Raw genomic sequence first — 22,920 nt, forward strand, 5'->3', positions numbered from 1 at the left:
ATATTACTCCCTGTAATTATTTTACACCAAAATAAATCTACCTTTGGGAGTCATTTTATTTCTAGTAAACTTCATTCATAAAATGATGTTTGACAAACACTAAGAGTCAACCTAAGGTAAATTCAGTCTAGAATAATTATTGATGAGAAAAAAAATGAACTGATCTATATTCTTGTTATAAAAAAAGTTAAATCTGCAAAAAGATAAAAAAATAAATTTACCAGTTTTTGAGTTTCCAGGTCGTGCTTGTAATGGCGTCTCGCAGTAACTACTATCAGCTTCACTATCGGTAACAAGAGGATGAGTCTTCTCATAAACATGTTCAAGTAAAACTACTGCTTTTCTCCGGGCAATGGGCTTGATTCCAAACTTCTTCAGCTCTTTCTGAAAAAGTAGCACGATATAATTAGCATTGCAATAGTAATGGAAAAGTTACTAAGAATAAAGTACTGTACTGTAACACAAATATAACAGCCGCCTTCTGGAATAAAACTTTTTTCAACTTAGATTAACTGAAAATCATACATGCATTACTGAAGGTATGCAGTTCAACTTCCCCTCAACACTAAAACAAGTATCTTTTCAAGTAAAACTTTGTTTTGAGTAAGGGAATTTTAATAACAAAATCTACTACCTAAAAAAAAAAGAGCTCTCGTCAGGTCAAGAGGGCAGGGCCAATCACCCACAATTACTGTCTTTTGTTAACTATCTCATTAACAATTTCAATAGCTGCGCCAGTTCTGCTGAAGACATTTGTATATGCCTACGAACAGAATGTTTTTGGAAGTAGCTACAGTAAAAAATTAACAATTTGAGTGTTATGCCCTTGCTATCCTCTACAGCCAACATGGTAATTTGATTAACCATTTTTGTTGAAAGTATTAAAATCTCACTCCACCATTTTCCTCTAGTTAAATGATAACATTGATAAGATGCCAAATTCTACGCTTAAAAACATTCAAAAGGATTATTATGCACTCACAAACTTTTGAGCTTACCTGGAGTTCTGGGGATGCCATTTCTTTGTAATTTGGCAATGGTGTTACCATATTCTTTTTTCTAGCTTTCTGCTGAGGAGTTTTTACCTTCTTATGCTCCATCAACCCTTTATCAGCATCTTCCTTCTCTACCATTTCATCATCTTCACAAATTGGTTCAAATTCTTCTCTCCATAAGTTAGAATCCTCTATGTCTCCTGCTACTCTAACCAATGTATCATCGCTAATAGATGAAGCACAAGACCTGACCTTTTTAAATTCAGGGTCAAACCTGCTGGAATTTTCGATGCCCACTGTACTGGTTGCAACCCCCAAACACTTCTGATTCGATGACCTAGGGGGAGCCATGGGGGACGATTTTGAAGTGCTGCACTGAGATACATTCTCACTGACATCAGTTTTACCAGCGAGTTTTTTTTTATCAGTAGTGTAATCAACAATTTCATCCCCTTTTTCAAAAGATGGCAATTCAAAGCTATCATCATGTTCCAGGTTTTCATCTTTATCAGGTGTTGAAGGAAGATTATTAGAAATTCCACACCCAACATCATCGAAATCATCCCACACATTGCTTATGTAAGAATTTTCATTTCCAGGTTTGTCAGATCTCGTATCCACATGGTCATCATTGCCACTAATAACACTACCTGGAGACGGGCATATTATGTCAACCTCCAAATTATTATCTACTCCAATACCTTTCTTTTTATTAGGACTTTTTCCTTCATGAGAAAGCTCATTCACTTCCTTTTCACTATCTTCGCTTTCCACTAGTTTAAGAGGTTCCATATCCTCTTGAGATGATACCGATGTAACAGCTTTTTTGTTAATTTCCTTGCCATTATTAATAACGTCATCTGCAGAAAAGCTTGACTGTGACTCATCTGAGCTATCATTAGTCAGATCAATTACATTATCAGTTTTCTCATTTTCATCAATATCATCACTTTCTCCAGTAACTAAATGGTTTACTGAATCAACTGAACTACCTTTCTTAGCACTTCCACTTCCTGAAATATGAGAGTCATCATTTATGACATTTTTATCTGTACGTTCATCTGGATTATGAAATCGACCATTTTCACTTATTGGTCCTTGCTTGTTTTCAGAGCACATAGAACTCTCATTACAGTGGACATTATTTTCCTTTGGCAAATTTGAAGAATCTTCAATCGATGAAAACTTTGACACTCTAACCCCAATATTACTTGGAGATGCCTTTGAATGGCTATCTACATTTTCAGGTGATGATAGTATAGGTAGTGACTTGTCTGGTGTGGTGATGTAACTTACAATTTCATCATGCATGCTGGAATCAAACAAATCGGGCGATTGTGGTCCACAAACACTAGAAGCTTTTTTATTTAGACTCCTGTTTAGTTCACTGGGCGAAATAATGCTGTCTATCCTGACCACATCAACTCGACAACTCTTAATTGAATTAAGAACTTCTGATGATGGTATTTTATTAATGGGAGATAAGTCAAGGCATCTTCTAACTAATTTCCTCTGACCACATTCCTTACCTCCTTCAGCTTTAGGAGTACTTAAGGCAGCGTGACTTGGGCTTATTCCAATTTCGTTACTTATCTGTCGAGGTAAGGGACTACTCATACAGTCAGCGTTTGTTGGTGATGATCTGACCAGTGTGCTAGTTTTTTCTGGGTTCATCTTACTATTAGGAACACTAGCATCAACTTTTGGGTTCTCTCTTGTTACCACCCCACCACTTGTATGGGTTTTTTCTACTGGTTCTAAATTTTTAGGCAATACTTTTGCAGCGCTGAACTCAAGACCATTGAGAGATGAACTACCTTCTTTAACAGGAGAGTTGCCTATCTTATAAAGAGACTCTAAAAAACTAATGAGCTCTTCACTCTTATATTTCAAAGCCAGATCAAAAACATCCATCCACAAAGGATCATCTTTTGTTTTGATTTTACAATCACCAGTATAAAGATAAACTAAAAATATGTAAGCTCCCTCGTATGAAACCTCATTCCAAGTGAGACGCCTTTTGCTATTTTTAACATCAGAATATAGCTCTGGACATCGGGCCAAGAGAACAACAGAGTGAGCATTTAATTCTTCATCGCCATTTACACTGATGGTCACATCACTTTCTTCCCCACTAGCTAAAAGGGAGCCCCAGTCATAAACAAGCCTAGTTTGCATGCTGTTGGATCTCTTGTCCATTTCTGAATTATCTCTAGTATTTCTCTGTTTAGGAGAAGCATTTGAAAAGCTACTCCTAATATCACAGTCTTTTGAACTGATTTTATCACCTTCAGTGTCCTTAACATTATGTGTTTCACTACTGCACTTTGAATAATTTTCCACTTGAATATCATTGTCAAGGGCCACTGAATTCTTGGCAGGAGTACCATCCACAGGGTGGTGAAGGATTGTGACATCTCCATCATTTGAGTCTTCATAGACTACAGTTTCATCCAAACTCATTGCATCTGTGCTTTTGGGTAGATTTATTGTTTCCATTAATTCATCAATCATTTCATTAGACAATGTATCATCCAACTGATTTGAATCCCCAGAAGACACAGGTACTTTTGCATTAACATCCCTTTCATTCAAACTAGTTTTATTGGCTGTATTTGCATATCTACTAGGTATGGTTTCTTCAAATGCCTCAAGAATTTGATGAATTGCTGTCTCTCCTGCTTTGCTATAGTCTTCACTTGGTAAAGTTATGCCCACGTTTACATCCCTTTGCTCAGGAACTGAACTTTTCTCACCTACTTTCTTTGGCATTACTGTTGTTTGACTTAAACACTTGACTATATGGGGTGGGTACAACACTGTACTATCATTATGATTCCTAGGAGTTTTGGAGTCATTACTCACAGGTAGATCACCTTTCAGATATGTTTTGGTTTCATCCATATCACCTATATCTGGCTGGGGTGAAGGAACATTGGTATTATCATTTTCATCTTGAAAGTCGGAAGACTTTTTCAAAACAGTGTTGGCCCTATTCCTTTTCTTCTCTTGATTTTGGAAGGGTAAAGTAGTTTCTAAATCAGCATTTCTAGCATCCTTTTTTTTCAAAATAGATTTATTTGCTGTATTTACATATCTACTAGGTATGGTTTCTTCAAATGCCTCAAGAATTTGATTAATTCCTGTCTCTCCTGCTTTGCTATAGTCTTCACTTGGTAAAGTTATGCCAAAGTTTACATCCCTTTGCTCAGGAACTGAACTTTTATCACTATCTTTGTTTGTCCTTACAGTTGTTTGACTTAAACACTTGACTATATAGGGTGGGTACAACACTGTACTATCATTAGGATCCTTGGGAGTCTTAAAGTCATTACTTACAGGTAGATCACCTTTCACATATGTCATGGTTTCATCCATATCAACTATACCTGGCTGGGGGGACGGAACATTACTAGTATGATTTTCATCTTGAAAGTCTAAGGACTTTTTTGAAACAGTGGAAGCCCTACTCTTTTCCTCTTGATTTTCGAAGGCTAAAGTCATTTCTGAATCAGAAGTTCTAGCATTTGATTCATCACTGCATGGTACTGACAATATTTCATCACATACGTCATCATCATATAAGAGAGTTGTGCCACTACCCTCTCCATCACTTTCATTGTCGATTTTTGGCACTTCAGCCTCTATCAAGAGAGAAGAGTTACACTCATCAGCAGAAATGCTTTCTCTTCTGTCTGACTTTTCCTTTTTGGTTTCTGTGGAGATCACACGTGACTTAGAGCTTAGACGTCTACTATTCAGGTCTTCATCTTTACTTTTTTGTTTAATTTCTTTTACACGGTCTTTTTTATCTCCAATAGAGGATCCGCAATCTAGTTCCCAAGAATCTAAATTCTGGTTATCATTCTCTTCAACTGGAAAACCAAATACATCAGTTTTATCAGAGTCATATGAATCATCCTTTCCAACACGTAAACCGAATACTTCTGTTTTGTTAGAGTCACACGAACTATCTGATAAATTTGCTACTTCATCAGGTGTCTCTTCCTCCAATATTCTTCTTGAACGAAGGGCTTCCTCTTGAGATGATGTACTACAATTCATATGAGGTGACATAGAATTTAATGAACATGGGTCTTTAGAGGTTTTATCAGTAAAACTTTTGCTCACCAGTTCTCCTGATTGGTTGGCTTTCTGCTGTGAAAGACTAAGCCTTTTCGATACCCTTCGAGATCTGCGGGTGTCTTTATTAGCAGAAGTGTCAAGCACACACAAAATTTCACTGTCTTGACTCTCAGTTACTCTTGTTTTACTTGCCAGCTTACTTGCCATATGGTTCTCTACAGAAAGACTGCTTTTATCACTACTACAAAGCATCTGTTCACTACTACAGTCACTGATTTGAGACAACGAATCCTCTCCCTTCTGTTTGTCACTGCACATACCACTGAGAATGTGGCCAGACAAAGATATACGACACATTTTCTTGGGAGAAGTTATGTTACAAAAAGATGACGCTAAACTGTCGTTTTTACAACTACTGGACTCTAAGTGACCAAGATCTTCATTTTCTGTGCAAGATAAAGAATTAACTTGACTGCTTTGTTTACAAGCTGTTTCGCCACTGGAATTATCTAGTTTTAATACGAGTTCTGAGGATTCAGAAGAACATGAATTGCCTCCATGTTTACAAGAATCATTTGTATCATCTCCATTCTTAGGTTTACCACTAGCTATAAAAGATTCCTTAGTGGAATTTTCACTTTCACCAAACACCTTTGGTTTTGCTTTTGCTAGGCTATCCTCTTCCTTTTCAATTTCCCGATTCTTACTATCTTCATCAGCTTCATTAGAAGAGTCTTCTTTGCTTTCTGCGGGATGGATCAACCAGAAGCCACTGGCAGCCTCTAGAGTGACATTTGAAGCAGGATCTTGATGATCATCTTGCAAAGATAAGTCTGGTGATGTAGGTACATTAGCCCGAGTCATGTTTAGCTCTTGAGATCCTAGCAATTCTGCCATAGCAAGCTGTGTGCAGTAATCTTCAAGAACAGTCTCCTCTTCTACATCAGATTCGCTATCAGAGTTCTGGTAAGAAAAAGAAAGCAAAATAAACAAAATATTTTAAATTGAAAATCAATCCATCATATAAGAACACTAACTTGCCAGATGCTATATCAACAAAATGTAAATAAAAAGAGATTCCCACAAAAAAATTATTGCAATAATGCGATAAAATTAAAAAATCTATTTTTTTATGATACACACCAGCTTATGTTCAGCTTATGCTAATTTTCTCAATACAGTAATTACTTTATTTTCTCATAATAAGTACTGTATTGGATTTTTTTTATATACCTAACTTATATTAAAAGGAAATATCAATTCTAGAGTTGGAAGTAAATTGCTAAAACCAAATAATGTTTCTATTACACAACCCATCCTTCATACAAACCCAACACTGAACAGTAATCCCTTTGTTATTGTGGGTGTTCTGTTTCAGGAACCCCAGCAATAACTTTAAAACTGTGAAGTAGAAACAATAAATCTATGGTACGTTTTCTTAATTTTCTATTTTCATATTTTTTCATTATCTATAAATATGTTATTTTTATTAGTAAAATAAATTTTTGAATCATGTAGCTGTCAACTTCGTTGCCCGACAGAATTCTATGGAGGGATACGCCAGCTATCACAATACTAGAAGGGGGTGTACTTACCAGCGCCACCTGTGGCCAGGTACTCAAGTACTTCTTGTTGACACCTCCTCAATTATTCCTCGGTCCACTGGTTCTCTATGGGGAGGAAGGGAGGGTCGATTAAATCATGATTATCGGGTAAGTATATTCAAAAATTTATTTTACTAATAAAAATAACATTTTTCAATATTAAACTTACCCGATAATCATGTAGCTGATTCACACCCAGGGGGGTGGGTGAAAAACCAGTGTACAAGACTAAAGGATAGCTAAGTATCCCGTATTTCATATAATCAGTTATCCACAATAACAATGAAATAATAAGTACCTGGTAAGGAAGTCGACTTGAACCGTTACTCTGCCTTTAATAAGATCGTCTTCCTTACTGAGCGCAGCGTTCCTCTTGGGAGGCTGAATCAACTCAAAGGTGCTAAAGTATACAGGGCTGCAACCCATACTAAAGGACCTCATCACAACCTTTAACCTCGGCGCTTCTCAAGAAAGAATTGACCACCCGCCAAATCAACAAGGATGTGGAAGGCTTCTTAGCCGACCGTACAACCCATAAAAAGTATTCAAGAGAAAGGTTAAAAGGTTATGGGATTATGGGAATGTAGTGGCTGAGCCCTCGCCTACTACTGCATTCGTTGCTACGAATGGTCCCAGGGTGTAGCAGTACTCGTAAAGAGACTGGACATCTTTGAGATAGAATGATGCGAACACTGACTTGCTTCTCCAATAGGTTGCATCCATAACACTCTGCAGAGAATGGTTCTGTTTGAAGGCCACTGAAGTAGCCACAGCTCCCACTTCATGTGTCCTTACCTTCAGCAAAGCAAGGTCTTCTTCCTTCAGATGAGAATGTGTTTCTCTAATCAGAAGCCTGAATAGTAAGAAACTGAGTTCTTAGAACTTGGAAAAGAAGGTTTCTTGATAGCACACTATAAGGCTTCTGATTGTCCTTGTAAAGGTTAAGACCTTTTTAGATAGTATCTAAGAGCTCTAACTGGGCAAAGTACTCTCTTCAGATCATTCCCCACCAAGTTGGACAGGCTTGGGATCTCGAACGACTTAGGCCAAGGACGTGAAGGAAGCTCGTTTAGCAAAAACCGAGCTGCAAGGAACATGTAGCCGTTTCAGATGTGAAAACAATGATCCTGCTGAAGGCGTGGATCTCACTTACTCTTTTAGCTGTTGTCAAGCACACGAGGAAAAGAGTTTTTAATGTGAGGTCCTAAAAAGAGGCTGATTGGAGAGGTTCAAATCTTGATGACATAAGGAACCTTAGGACCACGTCTAGATTCCAGCCTGGAGTGGACAACCGACGTTCCTTTGAGGTCTCAAAAGACCTAGGGAGGTCCTGTAGATCTTTGTTGGTGGAAAGATCCAAGCCTCTGTGGCGGAAAACCGCTGCCAACATATTCTGTAACCCTTGATCGTAGGAGCTGAAAGGGATCTTACTTTCCTTAGATATAACAGGAAGTCAGCAATCTGGGTTACAGTGGTACTGGTTGAGGAAACTGCATTGGTCTTGTACCAGCTACGGAAGACTTCCCCTTGAGACTGATAGATTCTGAGAGTGGATGTTCTCCTTGCTTTGGCAATCGCTCTGGCTGCCTCCTTCGAAAAGCCCCTAGCTCTTGAGAGTCTTTCGAAAGTCTGAAGGCAGTCAGACGAAGAGCGTGGAGGATTGGGTGTACCTTCTTTACGTGAGGTAGACTTAGAAGGTTCACTCCTAGAGGAAGAGTCCTGGGAATGTCGACCAGCCATTGCAGTACCTCTAAGAACCATTCTCTCGCGGACCAGAGCGGAGCCAACCAACGTCAGCCGTGTCCCTTTGTGAGAGGAGAACTTCTGAAGTACCCTGTTGACAATCTTGAACGGCGGGAATGCATACAGGTCGAGATGGAACCAATCCAGCAGAAAAGCATCCACGTGAACTGCTGCTGGGTCTGGAATCGGAGAACAATACAACAGGAGTCTCTAGGTTATCGAGGTAGTGAACAGATCTATGGTTGGCTGACCCCACAGGGCCCAAAGTCTGTTGCAAACATTCTTGAGAAGGGTCCACTCTGTGGGGATGACCTGACCCTTCCGTCTGAGGTGATCTGCCATGACATTCATACCGCCCTGAATGAACCTCGTTACCAGTTAGCTTTCGATCTTTAGACCAGATGAGTAGGTCCCTTGCGATCTAGAACAACTTCCACGAAAGAGTCCCTCCCTGCTTGAAGATGTAAGCCAGGGCTGTGGTGTTGTCAGAGTCCACCTCCACCACTTTGTTAAGCTGGAGGGACTTGAAGTTTATCAAGGCCAGAATAACCGCCAACAACTCCTTGCAATTGATGTGAAGTGTCCTTTGCTCCTGATTCCATGTTCCCGAGCATTCTTGTCCGTCCAAAGTCGCACCCCAGCCCGTGTCTGATGCGTCCGAGAGGAGACGGCGGTCGTGTTTCTGAACAGCCAAAGGTAGACTTCCTTGAGAAGAAAGCTGTTCTTACACCACGCGAGAGAAGACCTCCTCTCTTCGGAAACAGGAACTGAGACCGTCTCTAGCGTCATGTCCTTTATCCAGTGAGCAGCTAGATGATACTGAAGGGGGGGGGAGGTGGAGTCTCCCTAACACGATGAACAGGGCCAGCGATGAAAGTGTCCCTGTTAGACTCATCCACTACCTGACTGAGCATCGGTTCCTTCTCAGCATGCTCTGGATGCATTCTAGGGCTTGGAAGATCCTTGGGGCCGACGGAAAAGTCCGAAAAGCTCGACTCTGAAGATCCATACCCAAGGAGACAATGGTCTGGGATGGAACGAGCTGAGACTCCTCAAAATTGACCAGGAGGCCCAGTTCCTTGGTCAGATTCATAGTCCATTTGAAAATCTCCAGACAGCGACGACTTGTGGGAGCTCTTAAAAGCCAGTCGTCTGACGGAGCCGGACACAAGATCATGGTACTGCTGCACAGTCTGTGAACTGTCAATCATGGGGAAGCGAGGAAGTACAGTGACAACCCGAATCTGTCTAGACTGTCTGGGTCGTACAGACAACTCCTTATCGGGTTGCTGAGGTTGCCGCACTGCGTCACAACAAGTCACTTCTGTTGGTTGTTGAACGTCTTCCCCGTGACACATTGACTCCGTAAACAAAAAATCCTCTAACAAGGACTAAGCTTGGACTGCATGTCTTGCAACACAGCTCAAGGTCTATGGGAGCAGGTGTGGTAACAGACGGGATTAGCGACTGAAGTGGAACCATTACCTTCCCTGGAAGCATGTTATGCTTAAATAAAAGTCCATAAGAGGCTATGCAGCTAAAGGCTCCCTCCAAATGACAGAGTCCTCAAGGGAATATCAGAAGGAGGGAGAAAAGAACTTTCTCATCTACAGGGACCATATCCTAGAAAAGCTAAGTTCTCTCAGTGAGGGTTCACTGGTGCAAAAGCAGCAGACTAGAAGGCAACGTTATGAAACTGCTTGACAGTCTAGTGAGTTGGCAACAACCAAAGATGTGTGACTGAGAAGCATGCGGTAAGGTATGCAGAGCATGTTGTATGCAGAGTATGCTGTATGCAGAGCATGCTGTATGTAGAGCATGTTGTATGCAGAGCATGCTGAATGCAGAGCATGCTGTAAGCAGAGCATGTTGTATGCAGAGCATGCTGAATGCAGAGCATGCTGTATGCAGAGCATGTTGTATGCAGAGCATGCTGTATGCAGAGCATGCTGTATGTAGAGCATGTTGTATGCAGAGCATGCTGAATGCAGAGCATGCTGTATGCAGAGCATGTAGTATGCAGAGCATGCTGTAAGCAGAGCATGCTGTATGTAGAGCATGCTGTAAGGTAAACAGAGCGTGTGCATGGCGTTAAACATTTCTCAGAAATTCCATGACCAGTGCTAGTGCTTTATGCATGCTTGCATGGGGTTTAAATATCAACATAATATTTACCTTACATTCATAACTCATGATTCATATTTTTTGCCATATTCTGCGATATTGTTAAAAATATATTGCAAGGAATACAAATATATTTTTATAAGTAATACAAATAACCTCCATTATCATAAGGTTTGAAAATGGAGGTAAGGTATGCTGAACAGCAGAGTCAGAACGAGCTGGAACAACAATAGTTGTGGTTTCCTCTTCAAGACTCTGTTGAGGGAACACCTGAGGCTCAGTCTGCAAAGGCTGATCAAAGGAAGTAGCAGAAGGTAGGCGCATGGGTGGAGGAGGCTGACTCCTGGCATGAGTGGCTGAACCCAAGGGTTGCGCTTGCTGAGCGGTTGGCGGAAGCGGAGTAGCAAGTTCCTGTTCCTGTGGTGTGAGCGGAGCGCGATGAGGTAGAGGCTGCGCAGAACAAGGTAAATGTCTCGCAAGCTGAGGCTCCTGAGGCGCAAGGCTAAGGTGTAGTGGTGCTTGCCTTGTGGGGGGTTGAGCTCGCTGCAGCGAGAGCTGAGGAGACTGACTCAAGGACGGGAGAGGTTGTTGTACCTCAACCGAGTGTTGCATCACTGGTGGAGCAGCAAGTGGAGGCGGAGGAAGAGAGGTATAATCCTCCTGATCCCATTGTAAAGGTTGCCTTAAAGAAGGCGGAGGCTGAACACCACTGGGAACAGCAAACTCAGAACGTGGCTCAACATCGTACGCCTGGCAGGTGGTACTGCGATCAGGCGGAGCGAGCGCAGGCGGAGGGAGTGTAGGCGGAGGCGGAGGCGCAACACTCTCAGCCCGACACTCACGCATCAAGACCGAAAGTTGTGACTGCATGGACTGCAGTAGAGTCAACTTGGGGTCGGCAGACACTAAGGTCTGCTGAGGTAAAGCCTTAACAGCAGAGATCTGTTGCGGCAGAACCTTACTCCTCTTAGGCGGAGTGCATTCAACTGATGACTGAGGAGAGTCAGAGCTAACCCAATGACTGCATCCGGGTTGTTGAACTCTAACTTCGTACGTCTGGCATAGGTCTGGACTTTACGTTTAAGAGGTCTTGAGACCTGAGACCAGCGTTTTCTCCCCTAAATTTCTTCTGCAGACGAGCAAAATAAGGGCTCAATCGTCTGCGGGTGGGAGTGACGGTCTCGGTAAGACACGCCCACAACCACCGAGGATACTTCTGTGCGCCGATCAAGGCCTGCTGAACCCTTATGCCCTTCGACATTGCTTCTCCCCTGGGCTTGGGAGCTTGCAAGAGGTCCCGGACTGGGAGGACGACTGGCGCGCACAGAAGTACCCTCACGCACAACACTGAAACACTTTGCGCTAATCACTTATCACTTTGATTTTCTGTTTGCACTTATTTCACTGAACTCGAAACTTTAAGTGGTTTGTACCTGAAACACGCAATTCTATCCTTTCTCAAAAGTTAGTAATTGCGAAAACAGAATTACAATGTAACAGAAAAATCTAATGAAAGATAAATAATTCAGTGGCTGGAAAGAGACTAAACACTAGATCACTCTAGAAACGTTTACTTTCTTCCCCTAAAGAGACTAGGGAGAAGAGCAAAAACGATAAAAACGTTACTCGTACGCCTGGCAGGCTTGAATGAAACGTTTATCCTCCTCTTTCTCCCTCCGTCTCTATCTCTCTCTCTCTCTCTCTCTCTCTCTCTTGACTTAGAACCTGAGAGAAGAGCCCAATCATATATATCGTTAAAACATATTATTGTTAAAGGAAAAAACTGAAATATTTCCCAAAATGAAAAGTTCCTTTATTAGGATTAAAACCATTAAGTTAAGAAAGAATGAACAAAACGCTAGACACGGTTACTCTTACTGCAACGTGAAACCGTGATAGACTCTCTCTCTATCGTAACGATAGAGCGCAAGTTGAACGTTCTGAACGTCAACAACTGCAGAGACAAAACAAAACGTTAGTTCAACTTTGAAAACAGTACAAGACTATCAAAGAAATTCTTTCAAAAACATTAAAATGGCATAATATGTTAACAGGTAAAACCGAAATGATGGGCTCAAAGTTAATTAACTTTGGTACCAAGAAAAGACCGCCTACTATTAGGAAGGTCGAATATAAACAAATATAAAAATTAATTTTAATAAGTTTATAATAAAAGGAAGTTAATCGAAGAGGCCTATAAGAGGCGGAGAGATATAAAATAAATCTATAACTTTTGTTAAGCAAAGTTAAGAAAGAGAGTCTATACTCTCTTAGACACCAACACTTCCGTCTAAGGGAAGGGTCGGCCATTGAAAGGTGAAAGAGAGTTCATACTCTCTTCGTCACCATAATTAATCAAATTAATTCCAAAAGCTAACTAAGCTAATATAGAAGTTTCCAGTAAAGCGACAGCCGAAATCAAAGAGAAATACTTCACCAAAGTCGTGAAAATACTCCAAGAACATAAGCGTATCCCAGAACGTCTTGCCGGAAGCACGACAGAGGAATAATTGAGGAGGTGTCAACAAGAAGTACTTGAGTACCTGGCCACAGGTGGCGCTGGTAAGTACACCCCCTTCTAGTATTGTGATAGCTGGCGTATCCCTCCATAGAATTCTGTCGGGCAACGGAGTTGACAGCTACATGATTATCGGGTAAGTTTAATATTGAAAATTAAGCTTTTACAAACCCCTCCAAAACTTTGATACACTCTTAACCACTTTTAAGGTTAAAATCACAAATTTTTAAGTAATTTGTATTTTTCCTAACATTCTTACCTAGAACTACCTTCTTAGGAGTTACTGGTTAACTCTACCTAACCGACCAGCTTTTTGTATAGTTTACCCCCCTCTTCCCGTTTTCTACGGGGTCAACCTCTGGCAGTGTGGTACGTGCCCTGAGGCGACCCGGGGTCGGGCAGCGTGCTAGCTCAGGTCGAATCGCCAGTAAGTTTCTGGTCACGACGCGATAAACAACATCTTAACATATACGTAAAAGAACAAATTAAAATGGGAATATTCACTAGTGAAGATATGTAAAATTGATTATTGAAGATGATGACAATTAGTTGTGACGCACTAAAGTATGTAAATGACAAGAGGAAGAGCATTACAGCTCTTCTGAAATCCCTACTTCAGCAGGGAATTCCTCAGGGGGTGCAATATCTTTGTTGTCATCTGGCAAGGTAACTTCTATTTTTACTGACGAGAGTATTGCCCGTATCTTTCTTAGTGACCGGGAATGGCTGATGCTGCCTTTTCTTATGCAAAAGGATGTTCTTATAAACTTCCACAGCTCTGTCGACTGTATTTCTGAACAGCAACACATGAATCACCTGCGGGTCCCAATCTTCGGCCATTGTATACCATTCCATTGATATTTTTGCTACAATTTAAAGGTCCAAAGGTAGCTTATGAATGGCAAGCAAGGGACAGTGACAATGCCCTAGAGACAGACCATCTATCATATAATCAGTGTCCAAACTCCCTCTCCAACCAAGCTAGGTCCAGGGAGGGCCCGGCAATGGATGCTGATGACTCACCAAGTGGACCTATAGGCTCCCCCAAACTCCACATCCTTACCTTACAAAGATGATGAGGTTGCAGACGCTATAAGAAATTATAGAGATTGAGTGGATCTCGAACCCCTGTTGAGTAGATTGTCAGGCAGGGATGTTACCAATAGGCGACCAAACCCCTTCTAGTGTTACGCCAACTTCCTCTTCTTCAGCAGGATTTTCCTTTAATTTTTCATCGTAAACTTATGGACTTCATTATCTTTGAGTGAGCCTCGATCAGATAATTTATGTTGCCAGTACTCATATCTGTGAAGCCATCTTCTCCTACCAATTTTGCCAGTCTCACTGACTTGTCTTCTGCAATGTAGCGAATTCCTCTGTAATCCTTGACTACTTCTGGTCACACATTCTTCCAACAAGCATTGAGAGTCTTTCTTCATTTCCTTTATGGTTTTCCGGATATTTTGGAGATGCTTTGCAATGGTGTGCCCGCACCAGTACTCCTTTAGTGAGAAGTTATCCTCCGCATCCATAGACTCGATTAGGTGTTGCTGAGAGTTTCGCATATAAAGTGTATTGAATGCACAAATAATGTCCTCATCCATCGGCTGAATCAGCAGTCACATTCAGGAGTAAGAATTCTACCTGTAAGCCCTTATAATACAAGTCGATTGTATGGCCTCAAGCATTGTCTATTAGAAGAAACACCTTTTTGACAAGATAAAGCCTAACTTCAGAGATAGAGCACTGGTGAAAATAATCCGATGTCAGTACTTCCATTATCCATCCCCTTTGGTCGAGTATCCAATGCACTGGCAGCAGAGACTTATTTTTGTTTTTGAGGACCCTTGGGTTTATGGACTCGTAAATATGCGCTGGATTTATCATATATCCCAAAGCATTTCCACATATAAGTGTAAGGCAATCTTTGTAGACCTTAAAACCAAGGGCTCTGACCTCCTTCTACATAATGAAAGTCTGTGATGGCATACGTTTCCAAAAGAAACCAGTTTCATGCGTATCTAAAACTTGCTCACACGAATAACCCCCATCCTCCATGAAGGTCGGGAACTTCTTCATGTACACATCAGCAGCTGGTTTGTCAGAGGAAGTAGCTTCTCCATGCAGGGACAGTCTATTAAGGTTGAACCCCTTTTGAAATTTATTCAACCAGCCCTTGCTGGCATTCAAATTTGGTTGGTTGGGTGAGAGATGCCATAGATGGTCCTAGTTCTGGGTAATTCTCGCATCCATCAGTAAACTTGCCATGGAACTGCCTGGCCTTTTTGCATATAGTGTTGGTATACACTTCAATGTTCTTCCTACATTCACTTAACCAAAGGACAAATGCTGACTCCATCCTTATGATGGTCTTATTGTGGGAAGTTAACATCCTTTTCTCTGTCTTGTTAAAAGTGACATTTGCCATTGTCCTTATAGTCTTTTCATCCTCCTTGATGTAGTGAATGGTAGATTCCTTGATGACATAATGGCAGGTTATGTCCACAGTTTCTCCTTTCTTTAAGCATGTTGAAGAGTTTCACCTTCACCGCTATAGTAAGCATCTTGCTCCGATGCTTTGATTCACTGTCAGAAGCCTTAAAAGGGGCAGAATGTTTCCAGGAAATGTGAGTCTGGATGCCAGCAACCTGCTCATGGGGATAAGAATACTGATAGGGCTTGGGCCTGTCCAAGATGAATTGTACATGTATGATTAGTCACCCATGTGCAATTCATATTGGACAGGCCAGGCCTGTGCCATTTGCCTAATCTATTCAAAAATGCTATGGCTGGAAAAAATAGCAGTCTTGAGAGTCAGATCTCTGTCTGATTACCTTCTCAAAGGCTCACATGGTGTTAGCGTAAGAGCCTTGAGAATCGGGTCACATCCCACTCCGAGGACCTGAGGTTCAAGGGTGGGTAAGACTGCTCGAACCACTTTGTGAGCATAGACAAATTCCCATGAGGAGAGGTCTATATCCTTCAGTCAAAAAACCATGCCTACGGCTGAGCGGTACCCTTTGACAGCTGTGCCTGAGACGCACTTTTTTTTGCCAAGGAAAGATGTGAAAACCATTGCATTTACCCAGATATCTCCTGTGCCTTCCTTAGGTTGACAGCTGTGACTGAGAGGCACTTAAGGAAGATGTAAAAAACCATTTCAGGTACCCAGATATCTACTGTTCCTTCCTTAGGTCAAACTCATCATTAGCGATCTGAAGAGAATAAGGTGAAGAGCCTCCGGCCTCCAATCGGATGTGACACTAGGAGAACTCCATACACAACCAGAACCTGAAAAGCCTGAAGATGCAGATTCAAGGGCTCCTTGCTCCTGACGCATCTTCCCAGGGTACCGAGCCAGGGGTGTATGCGCAGGAGCAGCGGCATCGGACGCACCCACTGAAGATATGAAAGACTTCTTTGGTGTTTTATTAGACAATGCCAAAACAGACCCCAAAGAAGGGCCAACCCTCTTAATTTGCCTTCAAGGCATACGTCTACCACTTCCCAGGAGGCCACAACCTGCCCCTCAGCACATGGGGATGATTACAAACAATCATAGCCCATAGAAGACGGAGACAGATAGTAGATCTACACTGTCCCCCTTTCCCAGGCAAGTATGAATCTCTTGCATAGCATCCAATACAACAGCAATCAACAATCTGCATTTGCTTCTTGAAATAAATGAAAAGTTTTGATAAGGGTGCAATGATACATCCATATTTCTTGCCGCCGAAATTCAAAGTGATGCTCTTCTGATAGAAGGTGGAGGAGGCTTCTCGTGCACCTGTGGTTAACTACCTTGTTAACAAATTCAACATCCATACCAGCTTATGCCAAAATCATCTCCTACTTAGAGGAAGAAGGTTTGTGTAAGCATGGAAACAGCTTGAGATTGGAAGGTTTCTATGAGTATCAGGTTTTATGACATAAGAATGCCTGTCAATGTAAAGCCATTGATAATAAAATGCACGCATAGCTAATCAAGTGGGAAGCCATTTTTCAAACAAAAGGATGTAAAGTAAAAAAGACAACAAATATGAGGTAACCTTCTTTCCTTAGAGGAAGCAACACTACACAACAAAAGTTTACGACACTACAAGCATCTGGGTTTTATATAAAGGTAATTGTAAACATATCACCAAGAAACATTGGAATTGATCCACTTATTTGCATTGTGTAGTCTGAAAAAGAGCCATAAGATTGGAAGAAAGCAATTATGATGGGGATGAACTAGATGCAGCATGACCTCTCCTATCCTTCAAAACATGATCCACATTTCCAAATGCTCCCAAAGGAGGCATACCAACAACTTATTAGCAACATTACAAATAAAACTTGGGTATTTTCAGCACAGGCAGCAAAACCTATTGCCAGATCTTCAAGAAATTTAACCCTCAACCTTATCTACAAAGCAACGTTTAGCCTATTCTCATGTTGATGTGGCAGGAACCATTAACCTACAGATCAAGAATGAGATGGTACAGAATGAACGTCCTGATAATGCCGACATCCACCCACAAAAAGTAATCATTTACTATAAAGGCCTAATGAACCTGAACCACCTAGAAGATGAAAAGGCCATGTAAAATAAAATACAAAACAATGTTTCCCTACTGCACAAGAGACCAATGTCAACCTGATAATATATTACCATTCAGCAAAAATGCGAGACCTAATAATGAAGGACAACCCTGCCATGCATGATAACAAAGACGACCAATGTCATGTACCGACATAAATGCCCCGTCCAGGGGTGTCCTGACACCTACATCGGGATGACAACGTTGCATCTATCTAAAAGATTATCTTGCCACTTACAACAGGGTGCAATAAAAATGCATTCCTGCAAGTGCATAACTCCAATATCACAAGGAAGCATAGTCAAGAATATAACACATTATCGGCTGCAGCCCTAACAGTAAGAGCCTTAGTATATTGAACCCACTATCCATATAACAAGAAAGACCTGACCTTAAAATACCCAAGAAGGGACCTTATTGCCAAGGTGTATGACATCTATTGCCAAGCATAGCTCAGGCAATCTTGACCTGTATCACCAAGAATATTACAGTTCTGACAGGCCTAGAGCCAAAAACAGAATCTAATCCCAAAATCCCAGCCAGCATGCTGTCTTCCAGTTTTCCAGACATGACTGCTTCTGCCCTCAGGTGATCCATAACCAACGAGGACCCGACGTCGAAGCCGGAAACCGTATGCAAGTCCTGCAAACACATGATGTTTTACAGTTTACTCATAAAAATGAGCAGAAGACCTTCTCCCGGCATGAAACCGGTCGAGTCGAAGGATTCTACTTTTTTCTTATCTAATTTTAATGACTTTTGAAAATTGTGTAAATATCACAAATTTTAAGTAATTTGTATTTTTCCTAACAGTACTTATCTCGAACTACTTTCTTAGGAGTATCTGGGATCTCCTCCCATCCGACCAGAATTTTGTGTAGTTTACCCTACTCCCGTTTTCTATGCGGGGTAATCTCTGGCGGAGTGATACGCGCTCAGAGACGACCCGGGTCAGAGAGCATGCTTGCTCAGGTCTCGATCTCCAGTAAGTTTTGACAGATAGGTTTCTATTAAGTCCTGTAAGGCACTCGGGGTAGGATGGGCGGGCCATAACCTGAAAGTAGTTCGAGGTAAGTACTGTTAGGAAAAATACAAATTACTTAAAATTTGTGATTTGTTCCAACACAGAGTAAAAACCTCAAACTACTTTCTTAGGAGACTTATACCTTAGGAGGTGGGAGTGTACCACAGGACACAGACCGTGATGAGGAGAGAAAAGGGGGGAACCTAGATAGGAGGCTAGGTTCTGCTGACCTTCCAAGAGAAAACACGAGAAATAAGGAAAACTACCCAAAAAACTAACTTAGTGTCTAAGTAACTCACTGTAAAAATCCTTAGAGACGTATCCATTCACTGACGATGTACCCTATGGAAGTTGAAGGATTTTAGGGTCATTTTAGGGAAGGTAATAAGGGAATGAGGGTAAGGAAGGAACCTGTGTCTCTTAGACTTACTGCCCGTGGTTTCCCTAGGGCTACACCTTTAAATCTTTTGAAATGCTGAAATGACGGGACCAAGAGAGAATCCATCCAGGGACCTCCTCGAACATTCCTTCAAGTAGTGAGCTGTGAAGGTTGACTGATTAGCCCAAGTACCTGCCCGCAGGATTTGGCCGACTGCCATGTTCTTCTCAAAGGCCAACGAAGTACTAAGCCCTCTGATGTCGTGGGGTCTAAGCTTACCCAGAATAGGAATCCCTACACTACTGTAGGCTCTCATGATCACTTGCTGTAGCCAGAAGGAGATCGTATTTTTGGAGACTGGTTTCTTTACTAATCCTGAAGACACGAACAGACTCTTGATTTCGGGTCTAAGTCTGGCTGTCCTCTCCAAGTACTTCTGTACTGCTCTGACAGAGCACAGCCGCAAGTCCCTCGGGTAGTCCGAACGTGGGATTACCGGCACCGAGAATCCTTCAAAATTGGGGTCCCAGACTGCTGGGTTCTGGGTCTTGGCCATGAAGGATATGAACCTGAAGGTAGCTTCACGCCAGCCCTTCAAGTGTGACACCTCGTATGAAAGTCCATGAAGCTCCCCTACTCGTTTTTCTGATGCCAGCACTAACAGAAAAACTGTCTTGAGGGTGAGCTCCTTGTCCAAGATGTCCTTTAGGGGTTCGAAGGGAGGTGATGACAGCATCTTCAGGACTCTAGCCACGTCCCACTGGGGCACCCTAACTGCTTGAGGGGGGCACGATTGTTCGAAGCTCTTGATGAGCATCGAGATGTGTCTGGAGGAACCCAAGTCGATGCCCTTCAGGAGAAAGACTTGTCCTAGGGCGGCTCGGACTCCTTTAACGGCTGGGATGGACATATTTACCTCGTCCCTGAGGTAGACTAGGAAGTCAGCTATCTCCGGGATGGAGGCTTTCAACGGCTTGATGTTCTTAGCGATGTACCATTTCATGAAGGTAGCCCATTCAGCCTGGTACACAGTGACTGACGACCGTCTCAGGTAACCTGACATCCTTGTTGTGGTCTTCTCCGAATACCCTTCCTTCCTCAGGAGACGCTCGATAACCTCCACGCGTGAAGGCAGAGGGACCGAGGGTTTTCGTGGAACCTTTGAAAGTGTGGCTGCCGGCGAAGGTCTGATCTGTCCGGAAGGGGCCAAGGTGGAAGGCACGCCAGTTCCTTTAGATCCGCGAACCACTCTCTCCCGCCACCAGGGCGCTACCAAAGTCATCCACAGGTTGTCCGCTCTCCTCACCCTGTTGAGGACTTGTCTGAGGATTCCGAAGGGAGGGAAGGCGTAAACGTCGAGGTTGTCCCAAGGATGCTGAAAGGCGTCCTCGAACGCCGCCCCCGTATCTGGCACAGGAGAACAAAACACGGGGAGCTGTGCGTTCAGCCTCGTGGCGAAGAGGTCTATTACTGGCGAGCCCCACTTCTGAATCAGAGTCTTGGCCACTTCTGGGTGCAAGGACCACTCGGACCCCACCACTTGACCCATTCTGCTGAGGCCGTCGGCCAGGACGTTTTTCTTCCCTGGAATGAATCTGGCCGAGATCTTGATCTGCTCCATTTCGGCCCATTCCAGAAACTCCAACGTGAGGCTGCACAACTCCTTCGATTTTAGCCCTCCTTGCTTCTTTATGTAGGCCACCACCGTAGCATTGTTGCACATCAGTGCCACGGTGTTTCCCCGGAGCCTCTGAACGAACTCTAGGCACGCCCTTTGCACTGCCATAATTTCCAGTACATTGATGTGCAGGTTCTTCTCTTCGGCTACCCATCTTCCTCTCACTGTGCTGTCGAGGAGATGAGCACCCCAACCCTCCTTGGATGCGTGCGTGAACAGGAGCATCTCCGGAGGGTCGGCTGCGAAGGGCATCCCCTTGAGGGTGTTCGATCTGTCGTGCCACCACTCGAGGACCTCCTTCGTCTCTGGGGACATCGGGACCACCTTGTGCGGGGAGTCTCTCTGGTTCCAATGACACGAGGTGGCCTATCAGCCTCTGCCAGTCCCTGGCTCTCCTGGGCTGACCCGACAGGAAGGGCCGTAGTATATGGCTCAAGTTATCCAGTCTCTCCTTGGAAGGGAAGGCTCTCGCCAACCGGGAGTCCAGGACTATCCCGAGGTAGGTTATCCTGGTGGAGGGTATCAGTTGGGACTTCTCCAGGTTGATGGTGATACCTAGGATGTTGCAGAACTGCAGGAGCTTCGCACCTTGCCCCCTCAGTACTTCCCTTGAGGCTGAAAGCAACAACCAGTCGTCCAGGTACCGAATCAGGCAGATGCCCTGTTCGTGTGCCCAGGCTGAGACTGTCGCGAAGATACTCGTGAAGACCTGAGGGGCTGTGGACAGACCGAAGCAGAGGGTCTTGAACTGTAACGTTTGGGTACCCCATTTTACCCTTAGGTACTTCCTGCTGGAGGGGTGGACAGGGACCTGAAAGTATGTGTCCTTGAGGTCTATGGACATCATGAAGTCTCCTTCCCTCAAGGCCGCTAGGTCCAACTTCGGAGTGTCCATCTTGAATTCGGTTGAGGGCTGAGAGGTCTACAGTATGACCGGTCTCCAGCCCCCCGTCGCTTTCTCCACCAGGAAGAGTCTGCTGTAGAACCCTGGACCTGGGTTCTTGACTGGTTCCATTGCCCCTTTTGCCAGCATAGCAGAGACCTCATCTTGTAGGGCCGTCCTTCTCAAGGGGTCCTTCGGTGCCAACCATTCCGCCTGTAGATCTGGTATCAGAGGTGGGGGGTCCACCAGGAAGGGCAACCTGTACCCTTCTTTCAGGACTGTCATGGTCCACGGGTCCGATCCGTGGTCCTGCCATGCTTGCCAGGAATGTTTGAGGCATCCCCCCACCTGAGGCTTCGGCAGGAGTAGGGGTCCTCTCTCCCTATCTCCTTTGAGAGGCGCGGCCCTAACGACCTCTTCTGGCGGCTGAATAGGAGGGCCTGAAGGGTGACTGCGCAGCCGACATTCCCCTATGGGAGGGCTGCGAAGGTTGCTGCCAGGATGTAGTAGGGGCGTCTCTTCTGGGCTGGTTAGGTGAGGCGGGAGGGAGGGGAGAGGGACGTCAGAGGGTGTCCTTCTATGGGTGGGTCTTCATGCTGGAGGGGGCCTGGGTTCTCCTGCATCCTTTAGTTTCCTCACCCTCTCCACCATCTCTTCCGCCTCCTTGAGGGGGAAGACTGAGTCGTCCCACAGTGGAAGGCTCCTCAGGGACCTCTCTTCCCTGTCAGGGAGCCGCCTTACTAGTCTGCTGAGCACAGTGTCCCTTTTCCTCAGAATCCAGTTGGTGGTTTGTGCTATGGACTAATAGGAAAGGAACTTCAGGGCCTTACCTCCCGAGCTAATCAGCTCCTTCAGCAAGGCCTGATTCTTCGGGATTGAGAGGTCGTGTGAGGACTGGAACCCTACAAGCGTGGAGGCCCACCAATCCAGCCACGATGACACGTGAACTAAGTCCCTGGACAGCTCCTCCATCATGGAAGTCTCCGCCGGGGAGAAACAAACCGGGGCAGTGGTAGCCCTCTCCTCTGCTGCACCATGTCCCAAGATGGCGACTGCTGGTTCCACCGCACAGGGCCCCGCGCGGTGTCCTTCCGGGAGGTAGAACCGGGACTGTGTCTTCAGGCCCTGGAGAAGTCTAGAGGCGCTCTGGCTCTTGGGAGCTTCCGCATGATTGGCCACGATCTTGTTAACGTGCGCCAATCCCAGCTTCACATCTTTAGCTAAAGGGAAGGCTAGCGAGGGCCTCTGTTGTACAGGTGCATCCACCAGCCTGATGAGGCTCGAGAGCCAGACTTTGTCAGAA

The 22,920-nt window shown here is 43.7% G+C and overlaps 1 protein-coding gene across 5 annotated transcripts in view; it reads right to left on the minus strand.

The window, feature by feature from the left end:
* LOC137628396 (serine-rich adhesin for platelets-like) overlaps positions 1-22,920 on the minus strand; it is a 162,544-nt gene that overhangs the window by 48,325 nt on the left and 91,299 nt on the right. For all 5 annotated transcript variants that reach the window (XM_068359565.1, XM_068359571.1, XM_068359557.1 and 2 more), the window contains 2 exons: positions 999-6,044; positions 222-384 (listed from right to left, as the gene is read on the minus strand). In XM_068359565.1, coding sequence (XP_068215666.1) covers positions 222-384; positions 999-6,044 — 5,209 coding nt within the window. The remainder of the gene's footprint in view (positions 1-221; positions 385-998; positions 6,045-22,920) is intronic.

The sequence above is a fragment of the Palaemon carinicauda genome, chromosome 2 (assembly GCF_036898095.1).
Source record: "Palaemon carinicauda isolate YSFRI2023 chromosome 2, ASM3689809v2, whole genome shotgun sequence".
In the NCBI taxonomy this organism is placed as follows: Eukaryota; Metazoa; Arthropoda; class Malacostraca; order Decapoda; family Palaemonidae; genus Palaemon; species Palaemon carinicauda.